Source organism: Hyaena hyaena, unplaced genomic scaffold (assembly GCF_003009895.1).
Source record: "Hyaena hyaena isolate Hyena2069 unplaced genomic scaffold, ASM300989v1 scaffold_242, whole genome shotgun sequence".
Classification (NCBI taxonomy): Eukaryota; Metazoa; Chordata; class Mammalia; order Carnivora; family Hyaenidae; genus Hyaena; species Hyaena hyaena.
Genome location: NW_024080869.1, coordinates 1,354,409 through 1,367,372, shown reverse-complemented (window position 1 = coordinate 1,367,372; position 12,964 = coordinate 1,354,409). Strand labels below are relative to the sequence as shown.

General features: G+C 39.2%; 1 protein-coding gene across 1 annotated transcript in view; it reads left to right on the top strand.

The window, feature by feature from the left end:
• The window catches only part of DST (dystonin), a 230,190-nt gene that overhangs the window by 148,385 nt on the left and 68,841 nt on the right, over window positions 1–12,964 (top strand). The window contains exons 49-56 of the mRNA XM_039244298.1: window positions 1,025–1,186; window positions 3,171–3,341; window positions 6,145–6,311; window positions 8,800–8,959; window positions 9,161–9,487; window positions 9,979–10,063; window positions 11,292–11,533; window positions 12,442–12,648. Of these exons, the coding sequence (XP_039100229.1) occupies window positions 1,025–1,186; window positions 3,171–3,341; window positions 6,145–6,311; window positions 8,800–8,959; window positions 9,161–9,487; window positions 9,979–10,063; window positions 11,292–11,533; window positions 12,442–12,648 (1,521 nt within the window). The remainder of the gene's footprint in view (window positions 1–1,024; window positions 1,187–3,170; window positions 3,342–6,144; window positions 6,312–8,799; window positions 8,960–9,160; window positions 9,488–9,978; window positions 10,064–11,291; window positions 11,534–12,441; window positions 12,649–12,964) is intronic.

Here is a 12,964-nt window from a genome sequence, read left to right as displayed (position 1 = left end):
TGTCTATGAAAGAGTTGATGTATTAGCCATATTATCTTTGTGGGGTTAACATCATCTACCCTGAGATATAAATATAATTTTTCTGTACTGATACTCATTAAGCAAATAATTATTTGGTACATATTACATGTGGTAGGTCCAGGACATAGAATGACTGTAAGGAAGATAGAAATTTCTGCTTTCATGGAGCTCGCATTTCACTCTAACGCGTGGGATTTTTTTTGCCAGTTATGGGCACTGGAGGACTATAAATTGGATGAGCCTGAGAGTCAGAGGGAGAGCGCGGGAAAATGGCTAGCAGTGCAGGCAGTGGTCAAAGTCACAGAGTTGCTGTGCTGGCCACATGTGTGAGCACGTCTGTGGGGTGAGGTCTCTGTGCTCTTGTAAGTCCTTCGGCAGCTCGATAGACATTGAGGGGTCTGATGGGTAAGGACCTATTCATTATATTGCTGTGCCTGCCTTAATCTTTTTTCTACCCGTGTATTTGGGCCCCTCTGGCAAGCTGTGGATTGGCCTGTTGGCTCACCTCATTGTCTTGTCAGTTACCTTCTTTTCCAGTTTGAGTCTCAGACTTCAGTTGTCAGCTAGTTGCAAGAATCCATAGAGGAGCTTGTAAGGGTCCATGCCCAGGAAGACTGATCTTGGACCCATCTTACCATTCCTCTCCTTTGCATTTTCCATACCTTTTTTTTTACTAGAGTGATAATGAATGATAGAAAATATCTAGTTTATGCCAATGAAGCAGTAGAGAGGGGACACAAACTCTTTTCTTGGTTATATAGGTCATCTGATTAAAGGTACTTAGAATATCATTCTTTAAAATTCCTGAGTGGTTTTGATAATATTATAAATTTATATTAAGTTTAGTTTCTTACTGTTATTCATAAGGTAGCGGTCACATGTGAATAGACAACAAAAATTCTTTTTAACTCTAATAACCGATACCTGATAATTGAACAAATGTTTATGTTTGGTGGCTGTTAGATAAGATAATTTATATAAATTACTGCTCTTCCATCTGCAGGTATTCCAAAAAGAAGAGATTGAACCTTTGCAGGTTAAACAGCAAGATGTAAACTGGTTAGGTCAGGGCCTTATTCAGAGTGCTGCTAAGAGCACCAGCACCCAGGGTTTGGAGCATGACCTGGATGATGTCAACGCACGGTGGAAGACTCTCAATAAGAAGGTATTTTTTTCATTCCCTTCATTGTCATTTCTGTTCATTATTATTCTCTAGCCTTTGTTGTGACTAATCATATTTATACTAGTTAAAATTCCCTAAACATTCCTGCCTTTTGATATTGCTACAAACTCGGCAGCCCAAACTGGGGTGCCCACGGGGGTTCAGCGGGCAGCATGGATGAAAGAAGTGAGCTGGGTGAAATAGGACCTCTCCCTGTCATTATCTTGACTTTGATAGAAGCACAGTAGTGCCAGTATGATGGCAGGTGGCCCATGATCCATGACTTTGTGTTGAGTGAGCACACACACCTTCAAAGGTACATCCGGTACTTAGCTCCAGCAAATCATTCCATGTAGGATCTAGGTTCACTGTTGCCAAATAGTCTGCTTACTTTCAAAGGAACCCGGACATCTCACTTCTTCTATGAAACCTAATTTTCAAATGTCAGCAACTAATTTTACACTGTATGATAGCTCACACTGAGCAAGTGAAAACCACTGTGTCTCTCTGCCAGTCCTGGCCTAAGGGTTTACCACCCTCACTATTGACTATTAACTCTAAATGGTATTTCATTTATGAGATGTAGGTCCCACTTTTTTCTAAATACCCATAAGAGAAAACACTGGAAAGTCATGCTCTGGTATCTTAAGGAGATCATGCTGAAACACAACGGCAGCCCTTTGCATGACATAAATTATCAGGACATTGTTAGGGGATAGCCCTGCTTATCTGGGGGTGGCGGTTTTTGTTGTAGTTTTCTCCGCTTTGAGATCTTAAGCAATTGTGGCCAGATCTCAGAACTACATTTATCATTCTTTAAAGTCTGATTCATATTGTAGTGCTCTTCAAACACATTTGGAATGTAGTACCAGGTGCAAATATATTCCATAGTGCTTAAAGCATCTTGCCAACTACTTTTTCAGTCCTGAAGGAAAGGATCTGTGAGAAGGGCAATAGGATATCTCTGTGTACGACACAGAGACTCCATTTACTAGAATACAAAGGCCCCGGTTTGTCCAAAAGGCCTGTAGGACTTGGAACTGGCAGAATTTAATTGGATACTTCTCAGGCATTTTTCCTAGCAAAATATAAATCTGTTTCTCTCTACCGTAGGTTTTTTTTTTTAATGATTCTTTTAAACTGTTCATCAGTAAGAAATAAAATATGAAGCCAAAAGATAATGATAAAAATGACTGGGGCGCCTGGGTGGCTCAGTCGGTTAAGCGTCCGACTTCGGCTGAGGTCACGATCTCACGGTTCGTGGGTTCGAGCCCTGCATCGGGCTCTGTGCTGACTGCCACCTCAGAGCCTGGAGCCTGTTTCAGATTCTGTGTCTCCCTCTCTCTCTGACCCTCCCCTGCTCACGCCGTCTCTCTCTCTCTCTCAAAAATAAATAAAAAATAATGTAAAAAAATTTTTTAAAAATGACTAAGGCGCTGTTTATTGCGGTAACCTTAAAATATTTGAATTATCCATTGCTAATCATAAATGTATTGGGTATTTCCAAAGTCTCAAAGATTTCACCTTTTACATTACTGTTTGGGATGGTAACCTTTTCTTCCTGGCTTACTTGCTAAACGTTGACTCCTTTTCACCACACTCCTGCCCACTGTCAATGCTTTGGGCAGATTTTCAGTGAAAAGGAAAAGAAAAAACATTTTTTAATGTTTATGTATTCTTTTGAGACAGAGAGAGAGAGAGAGAGAGAGTGGGAGGGAGAGAGAGGCAGTAAGAGAGGGAGACGGAACACGAAGCAGGCTCTGCCCTGTCAGCACACAGCCCCCTGGGGGCTCGAACCCACGAACCATGAGATCATTCCCTGAGTCGAGACCAAGAGTCGGAGGCTTAACTGACCAAGCCACCCAGACGCCCCGAGAAAGGAAACTTGCGACCCGATGGGAAGATGAGCCTGGAAAGTGGTGGCTGGTGGGCATATTGAACTTTGTAGGAAACCAGTAAATGAGCTGTCACAACGGGTCCTCCGCAGGTAGCTCAGCGGGCAGCCCAGCTGCAGGAGGCACTGCTGCACTGTGGGCGCTTCCAGGACGCCCTGGAGTCCCTGCTCAGCTGGATGGCGGACACTGAGGAGCTTGTGGCCAACCAGAAGCCCCCATCAGCTGAGTTCAAAGTGGTGAAGGCCCAGATACAAGAGCAAAAGGTAACAAGTTCATGATACTTTTGTGTTTTGTTTCATGTCAGAGCATAACCACGAGAGTAAAACTTTACCTCATGACCCTCTTTAATTGATAGGATATTCTAGTTGACTGCTGATGCTCTAGATACTGTTTTTTAGTCATTTAACAGACACATACTGTACATCTGCTAGGGTTCAGACACTGTTGCAGGTGCTGGCAATTATCGCTGAACAGAAGAGATGCAAGTTCCTCATTGAGGTTAAGGTTTAGTGGACAGGGAGGAAGAGGGAGAGACAGTAAACAAAGTAAGTACATTGTGATAAGTTAGCAAGTGATACATAAAGCAGGGATGGGAGATAAGAGTTAGGAAGTGACGGAGCAAGGATGGTCAGGAAGTGCTGGAGTGGAGTTTGGGCAGTGCAGTGTCAAATAGAGTGGTCAAGAAAGATTTCATCACTGGAAAGGTAACTTTGGCAGAAATGTCGTCATTCCTTTATATAGCAGATTGATCGTATGAAATTGCCTTTTTTTTTTTTTAACAAAAAAGGACAGCTGACACACAGTGTAACATTAGTCTCAAGTGTAGAATACAGTGTGATTCAACAAGTTTATATGTTATGCTATGTTCCCCAAAAGCGTAGGTACTGTGTGTCACCATGCAGTGCTGTTACAGTGCCATTGACTATATTGTCTATGCTATGCCTTTTTCCCCTGTGGCTTGCTCTTTTCATAACTAGAACCCTGTATGTCTCACTCCTTTTTTATAGATTAAATACAGGCAGTTTCTTGTGGCTCAGCCTGTACGGAAGAAGCAAATATTTCATTCATATATGCTAAGGAATGTGTTGTGTCTTTTCTACTAACACAGGACCAAGTTGGAAAGAAAGACACATTTGTTAAAGGGAAGATAACATATAAATAAAATGTTTTATGCTCCAGATGGTGATAGTCAGTTAGGAAGCATTTAGTGACATTTTCAGTACTAATTTGTCAGCCATGGCTTGAAATGGCACATGGGAGGGGCCTAGCACACAGCACATTGATAAGGTTTTTCTTGTGTGGAGTCTTAAAAAGAAAGGAATGGATTAAGAGGCTTATTTTAGTTTGGTCATCCAATATTATTTCTAAAAATTCTTTGAAGACTCTAGTATATTGGGAATTAACCTATTAGAAATAGATTTGGAGATAAGGATTAAAGAAACATAACATAAACATAAAAAATGATTTTTAAATCATATACATAATATGTAATAAAGTAATAATGAATAAGCATGTAATAAAGTAATAAGAATGTATAATATTATACATAATAATATAATTGCTACCATTCACTATTTAATTTAAACCTTTGTTATTCTCCCAAAGTTAATGAACTCTGTTGAGCCAACAAGACCTATTTGTTGATTTTGCTTTCTTAATTGCTAGAGGCTTTGCCATTAAAGGTTATCAGAAGTAATCCATAAAATGCATTCTCTTTACTGCCTCAGTCACCTGTGGTCTGTGGATTTTTCTAATGACTCTAACCTGTGTCAAGAGAGTTTGCATTTCTTCCCCTTCTTTTTTTTTTTTTTTTTAATATTTTTATCTATTTCTAGGAGACAGAGAGACAGCGTGAGCAGGGGAGGGTCAGAGAGAGAGGGAGATACAGACTGTGAAATAGGCTCCAGGCTCTGAGCTGGCAGTCAGCACAGAGCCCAACGCGGGGCTCGAACCCACGAACCGCGAGATCATGACCTAAGCGAAAGTCGAACGCGCAACTGACTAAGCCACCCAGGCGCCCCTCTTCCCCTTCTTTTTAAACATGTTGGTTCCTCTGACCACCTGATTTGGTGGTCTCCAAATAAAAGTGAGAGGGTGCTGTCTTTACTTGTTACCTGCAGGTAGCTGTGTATTTCTTTAATCCTCAGCTATCCATCAGGGTCAGAATAAGGAATCCCTGAAGCGTTTAGCATTTTATGTACCTGTGACTTCCTCACTGCTATTAACCAGTGCCTGTGCATAGCACTTGCTTGTGAAATAATTGTTTCGATTAGATGAGAGCAAAGTAACCCTGGGTTCTGGCTACTTCTTTCAAACGTTCCATTCTGAGGTTTTTTTTTTAATGTTTGCTTAGAATTAAATTGGATTTTTTTCTGCTGCTAAATCCTGAAATACTAGTCTTATTTAACCAGCTTTGGGGATTTTTGATTTGTTCCATTCCCTGTTCATTTTGGACATGATTCTTAAAGCCTCTTTTTTTAGTTTCCATCCTAATGAAAGATTTTAGGAGCTAATCCCACCTAGTAAAGGGAGGCAGGAGTCTGTAGATTTAGCCTCACTAGCTTGTGAAGTTGGTCTGAGTCTCAACTTCCCTCTCTATAATGGTTTGTTTAACACGGGGAGAGGTTTTGAAAACTGTAATGATGTATAATAATCTTACTTTTCTCAAAAGGACAGGTTATTCTTGCAGGTTTAAGGTATTCCCATTTCATTACAATAATGGGGACTTAGCACTTTCCATGCAGTGGACTTACCCTGGAGCAGCACCTTCTACCCCATTATTTTATATTAAAAATTAATAGTGAATAGCTTAGCAGCCTTATCAACATTAGTTTTATCTGCTATGAAAAGCCCCCATCACAGTGTCTGGCAAAATAGTAATAATCACTAAACAAAATGGGTTATTTTTAAAATCCTACTTCATTTTATGTGAATCTATAAAGAATATGTATTTTTGTCACATATCAAAAGTACTTAGACTATGTTTTCCATTATTTAAAGGACGATTATTCCTTTGTCCCTCCCTGCCCCCCCGTTTGACTCTGGTATTTAATGTTCTGTATCAAGCTTCTCCAAAGATTGCTGGATGACCGCAAGTCGACCGTGGAAGTGATCAAACGCGAAGGAGAAAAAATTGCCGAAACGGCAGAAGCTGCAGACAAAGTGAAAATTTTGAAGCAGCTGAGTCTCTTGGACAGTAGATGGGAGGCACTGCTTAATAAAGCTGAAACACGGTAACTTTCATACTTACGGTCTTTTGAAGGAGTAGCAAAGTCTTTAATCGCTGATATTTTGCATTTTGATAATGCTTTTCTTCAAGCTTCATTTTCCTATATTTATCATGTATGTGAACAGGTAGCAAGGGCTGGTGCTACTCTCTTCCCTCCTCCCTTGGTAAGGTCTTATAGTCGCCGGATATATCTCAGCTCTTGGTTTTAGAAAAATAATTCCCTCGGGAGTAATTCATTTATTTATTAATTACACAGCTACTGCCTACCCACTGTGCATCAGGAACAGAGCTAGGCCTTGGGCGGTAGAGGTGAGCTGGACAGATAATTTCTGGCTTCAGGGGACAGTCTAACGGTGTTTTATAGCCATTGAAAAGAAATGACAAATGTGATATTTCAGAGTAAAAATATAGGGTGCTGTGGAAGCATGTAACCTAGGTTCCTCCTATTAGGGAAATGGCAGCTAAGCTGTGTTTTAGAGGAGCAGGAGTTAGCTAGGAAATGAAGTAGGTAGAAGGAGGCCATCCTATTCATGAAAGCTAAGAGGTCTAGAGCATGGCCTACTAGGCTTTGGAACCCAACATGTTTCTTAAGTACATTTTTTCATTCTCCATGTTCGGATCACATTGACCAGTGTCGAGTAGTAGCCACACTGGAATGTAACCATAGCCATATAGACTGGTTGGGTTGAAAATAGATGAACCACTGAACAGAAGGATTATCTCCATAAATTGCTACTTTGTTTGAAACTGCAGTCATGAAGATAAAAGGATTTGTCTAATCTTAAATATTGGAGTAGGATTCATTATAGTTGTGGGAACATAGACTGAGATGCTCCTAAGTTGGCTAAAAACTTCATGTCCTTTAGTCTTGTTTTCGGGAGATTATGCCTTTTGTGTAATTACCAGGACATTTTATCCTGCTGCCATGGGAGATACTCTCAGTACTTTATAAAATAAATGAATTAATGTCTAGATCCCTGCTTTACTACCATAATGGCTTTCTTTTCCTAAACCTTTCTCACAGTGGAATTAAATAGAAGGATAGTGGTCCTATTATGATTTATATGCTGATTAATAAAGTCACTCACAGTTTAAATCACAGTAAACTAAATTTAGTCACAAAATAGGTTTTTTTTTTTCCCCACTGATTATAGATGATTGGATATTTGAATTTAGAAAAAAAGAATCTGGAGTGTCTGGGTAGCTGAGTTGGCTGAACATCCAACTCTTGATTTCAGCTCATGTCATGATCCCAGGGTTGTGGGATAGAACCCTGTGCTGAGCATGGAGCCTGCTTGAGATTCCTTCTCTCTCTCTCTCTCTCTCTCTCTCTCTCTCTCTCTCTGTCTCTCTCTGTCTCTGCTCCTCTCTCCTGCTTACATGTATGTGCTCGCTCTCTTTAAAATAAAATTTTTAAAAAAATAAAGAATTTTAGTAATAATTCAGAAGTTGAAGAATAATAATTGTATTCATTTTTTAAAGATCAAATATGTTTCATATGAAAATTTTAATAGATATATAAATGTGTAGTTTAAGATATATACAGAAATTATATTCAGTAGCATGTGCCAATCTTCCAAAATTCCTTTGGTTTCCACAGAAAGCAAATTTCTTAAGTCATGCAGTTTCCTAAGAATTATACATGATAGAAAGTTATGGCAACAATTCTTGGTCCCAGGATCTGGTGCTGAGTCAGGTACTCTATGCAGAGACCAGCACAATCTTTTGTCCTAGGTAAAAACTGAGGATGGGGGGAAGGTAGGTTTCCACTTACATGATACCATTCTAACTGAAGAACTAATGTGTTTTTTCTAAAAGCATTTCAAGCAAAATAAAAGTGTATTCAAGTAAGTAAACATCTGAAGAACTCCTCTTTCATGATATTTTAATCCATAAATATTAAATACTGTTTTTGGAAAATATACATGACACTGTACTTTTTTTTTTTTTTTGGCGGGGGTTGGGGGTGGGAATAGACCTGACACACTACTTTAGTAGGAGTCACTGCTCATTCCACTGTGGGGGAAGCTATAGATGGTCTTCAGAATTTGAATCCACTTTTGACTGGTTGATTAAGGAAGTCATAGTAACTGATTGAAGTTAATTAATATATAAAACACTTAGACAAGAGGCTTGAACCAGAATATGTGTTCAATAAGTTGTTTTTATTTATTGTCATTATTGCCATTATTATTGCTGCTATTGCTATTATAACAATACTATTATTATTATATAGCTATTATTGTGTTGTAACTAGATTTCTTAAGAACTTCATAAGATTTAACTATTTGGGGTTCGTCTGTGCTTCACCTTTAATTTTATTTAATAGGACAACTATTTTAGCCTGTCCTTTAAATGTGAAAGATCTTAATTTTAACCTTAGTTGTTTTCTACAAAAAATGTTTAGAATGCAGGAGCATGAGTAAAGAGGTTTGTTGACTATTTCACACATTCTTCATCCCTAAATGACCTTTACCTTGGCACATTTATAGGAATCGTCAGTTGGAAGGCATCTCAGTGGTAGCGCAGCAATTTCATGAAACCTTAGAACCATTGAATGAGTGGCTTACAACCATAGAAAAGAAGCTGGCAAACTGTGAGCCCATAGGAACCCAAGCGTCTAAACTTGAGGAACAAATTGCACAGCACAAAGTAAGATACCCATTGCGCATTAGTAAGATTCAGTTTTCCATTTCCTTTGTGGTTTTATGTCATAAATTTGAGTTATGTACTCTTGTGTTAATGCGTAATTGTAAATTAAGCCCATTTCAAATGTCATTCTTTCGTTCGATTTATGTTTTCATTTTTATTTGTCCATCCTTTTTGTTTCCCTTTCCTTAAACTTTATTTTAGGCCTTAGAAGATGACATCATCAATCACAATAAACATTTACACCAGGCTGTTAGCATTGGCCAATCCTTAAAGGTTTTGAGCTCCAGGGAGGATAAAGATATGGTGCAAAATAAACTAGACTCCTCTCAAGTGTGGTACATTGAGATGCAAGAGAAAAGTCACAGCAGGTCTGAGCTCCTCCAGCAGGCTTTATGTAATGCTAAGATTTTTGGGGAAGATGAAGTTGAGCTGATGAATTGGCTGAACGAAGTGCATGACAAACTGAGCAAGCTCTCAGTCCAGGATTACAGCCCTGAGGGGTTATGGAAGCAGCAGTCTGAACTTCGGGTATTTTATTTATTTTATTTTATTTTATTTTTTCTTTTCAGTTGTCATTATTTTTTCAGTCTTTCTTATTTCTGGATTATTTTATGTTCTCATGATTTAAGTGAATTGCTATACTCAAAAAAATACTTTGCCTCTGTATACAGATTACTTCTAATGGAGTCACTTTAAAAAGAGATTGAATTCATCCAAGAGCCAGATTTCTCCCTTTTCCTTTGTTAATTGATTGTTGTACATGAAGACCCATAATTAACTGATAGTCCAATATCTTCATGTAAGCTGGTTCCTGAAAAGGAGAGAGTGTGTTAATTAGGGTAAATGAACATGAGACATGGGCCATGATGGTTTAAAGAGGAGGGGTAAACAAGGGAACAGGGATGAATAGTTGAAAATGGGAGGTGTCAACTTAATCTCTATGAAACAGAGTTCTCTAAGATCAACCAAAGCTAATTGTGATTTTTCCCTCCACCATGAAAATCATACCTGTGTCTTAGGTTCTGCAAGAGGACATCCAACTCAGAAAACAAAACGTAGATCAGGCATTACTAAATGGTTTAGAACTACTGAAACAAACAACAGGTGAGAATCTTTCAAATCAGATCATCATGCACTTAGCATTTTTGCATTGCTTTCTAAATGTTTTAGGGATAAGGGAAAAACAAAATCCTTTATAATTCTGAGGCCATTCCAAGACCATTCTGCAGAATGCTTTGAAGACTGATCCAAGGGGGTTTTGGATATGAGCTCACTTTTTTTCTCATGATCTCATTTGAGTTCCTAATGAAAGTTGTGTGTATTACTCATAGCACAAAGCACTGTGGCGCGGGACATGGTCAGAGAAGCCCACAGCAGAGTTACAGTCGTTTTCCACTTGCGGGAGGCAGTTGTTTATCATGAGTACACAGGTTGTAGACCACTTTTTAAAATTTTAAGATAGTTTGTGTTCAGTGACACATTCTGTGGCTATACACACACTTCATTTCTCCATTCTTACACTCACTAAGAAAACAGATACAGACTAACTCGTTTCAGTAGTTCCTTTGGCCATAGGAATGTTTCACTGTACCTGTGTCCAGTTCAGCATCCATATTGTCTTATGGGCCAGTAACATTCATTACGAGTTGGAGGAGTTCAGTATAGTATCTAGAACCTTGAACCAGGATCCTGGACGCAATTTCTCTGAGTGTCTGAAAATGAGGTGGAGGCGAGCAAGGACCTATGGATTAGTGCAGATGAGCTTATTATTTTTAATATACATATATGGACATTCCATACATATGTACCACATACACACACATATGCACATATACACACACATGCCAAGCACTGGTATAAACGCTTTGCAAATATAAACTTGTTGAATTTTTATCACAACCTTATACGTTAGATTCTGTTATCCCTGTGCAATATTGAGTAACCAAGGGCACAGAGAGGTTAAGGGTCTCCTGCATGGTAACAAGCTGCAAAGTCAGTATTGAAACCCAAGCAGTTTTTAGCTCCTGAGCTTGAAGTCTAAAAACATCATATAGTTAGTTGCAAACATGGTGCTTTCATATAACTGAAGAAGGCACTGTAGCCCTTTCCAGTTTTATATTGGCACTTTCAGAGCTGTTTAGATTTGCCAGAAGTCCTGGGAAGGATTAAAACCTAGAAAAGGACTTCTTTTGGGTCAGATCATCTTTGGAAAAATGTCTCCCCACCCCATCCCCAAGAAAATCTCATCAGTGTATGATAATACCTGAAGAAACCCTCCCTCTGAGGGTTTTCTTTCCTTCCCTGAGATAATAACACGCCTTTGAAATTTTAGGTGACGAAGTTTTAATCATTCAAGATAAATTGGAAGCCATTAAAGCAAGGTACAAAGACATTACTAAATTAAGCACGGATGTAGCCAAGACCCTGGAGCAGGCACTGCAGCTTGCCAGGCGCCTACATGCCACGCGTGAAGAGCTCTGCACCTGGCTGGACAAAGTGGAGGTGGAATTGCTATCATTTGAAACTCAAGTTCTGACAGGAGAAGCAGCAAGCCAAGCGCAGGCGAGACAAAAAGTAGGCTCCGATTTATGCATCTTTGGATTCGTTTGTTATCTTTTAGGGTGATAGTCTCATGTCATTACTAATATGCTGAAAGAGGCCTTGACGGGTGGGGACCCAATAGAAATTGGCAGCAGGTCAACTGTGTAAAACTTTGCAGAGCCCAGAGATGAAAGCCTTGCATTTATAGTTTGTTTCCAGAGTCTGATGGTTGGGAGTATAGTTTATTACACAAGAGACAGAATGATGAAAACAGAACAAAAAAAAGAGTGAAAATCATTGTTTCAGAAATACACATAATTTGCTTAGAATAACAATACTTGAAGAAGATAGATGTATAGCATGAGGTAGCTTTTCTACTCATATTGCAGAAGTGGTATTCTGTCATGCTAATTTTTCTTTTCAGAGATAGCCTCTGTTTTCATCATCCCTGAAGTATGATCACATGTGGGTGAAAGGGAGTAGGGAGGTCAGGCTCACTGAGTCTGTAATGATTCAGCAGGAATGATTTAAGGCAATATGTTCTCATTTTGAGGGTCACTTAGTTTTGGCTTGGACTTTATTCTTTATTTTATTTTTCTGGTACCTAATTACTTAGAGATTACCAGAAAGCAAAGCATAATACATGTTAACTTGCTTGGTTTTGTTTCCCAATTTTTAAACATTTATATTAAAGTTCAAAGATAAAATCTTTGCCATGTTGACAAACGAATTGTTCTTTGGAACTCCTCAGGAAACATTTTGTATTTTACAAAATAGCTCTAAGTAGCAAAGTTTCTAGAACTTAACTGAAACTCAGGGACCAATGCCTGGCCTAACTAGCCTGCAAAGGACTTTAGCCCCCAGAAGAGTTAAAGGAAAAGCCTGTTCCAACTCTTAAGCATTACCCACAGATTTGTATGTTTTCTGAATTCTGTTTGCAGGAACTGAAGCAGGAAGCTAAGAACAGCAAAGCCTTATTGGACTCCCTTAACGAAGTGAGCAGTGCTTTACTGGAGCTGGTACCGTGGAGGGCGAGGGAAGGGCTTGAAAAAATGGTGGCCGAGGACAATGACCGCTACCGATTAGTGAGCGACACCATCACGCAAAAGGTGGAGGAGATCGATGCTGCCATTCTGAGATCACAGCAGGTAGGGGCACGCAGTTTGTTGTCTAGGCAATAAATTTTCTCCCGTTGTTCTCAGACCCTTTACCTGAACAAAGATGTCTGTTAATAGTGTTTCCATTCATTTGTTATGCTTCAAAAATGAAAGGAGGGATTTGAAAAGATTTCGGGTTACTTTGACATCTGAGTGCCAGGCAGGGCAAGGCTAATCTGTACATTGTTAACAGCCATCTGCCTCATTGTAGCCCAGACTTGCACCCTTACCGAATCGGTCACTGGGAAGATCAGCCCTGCTTTCCAAACAAAGTGTTTTTTGCTTACATATATGTGAATTGTTAATG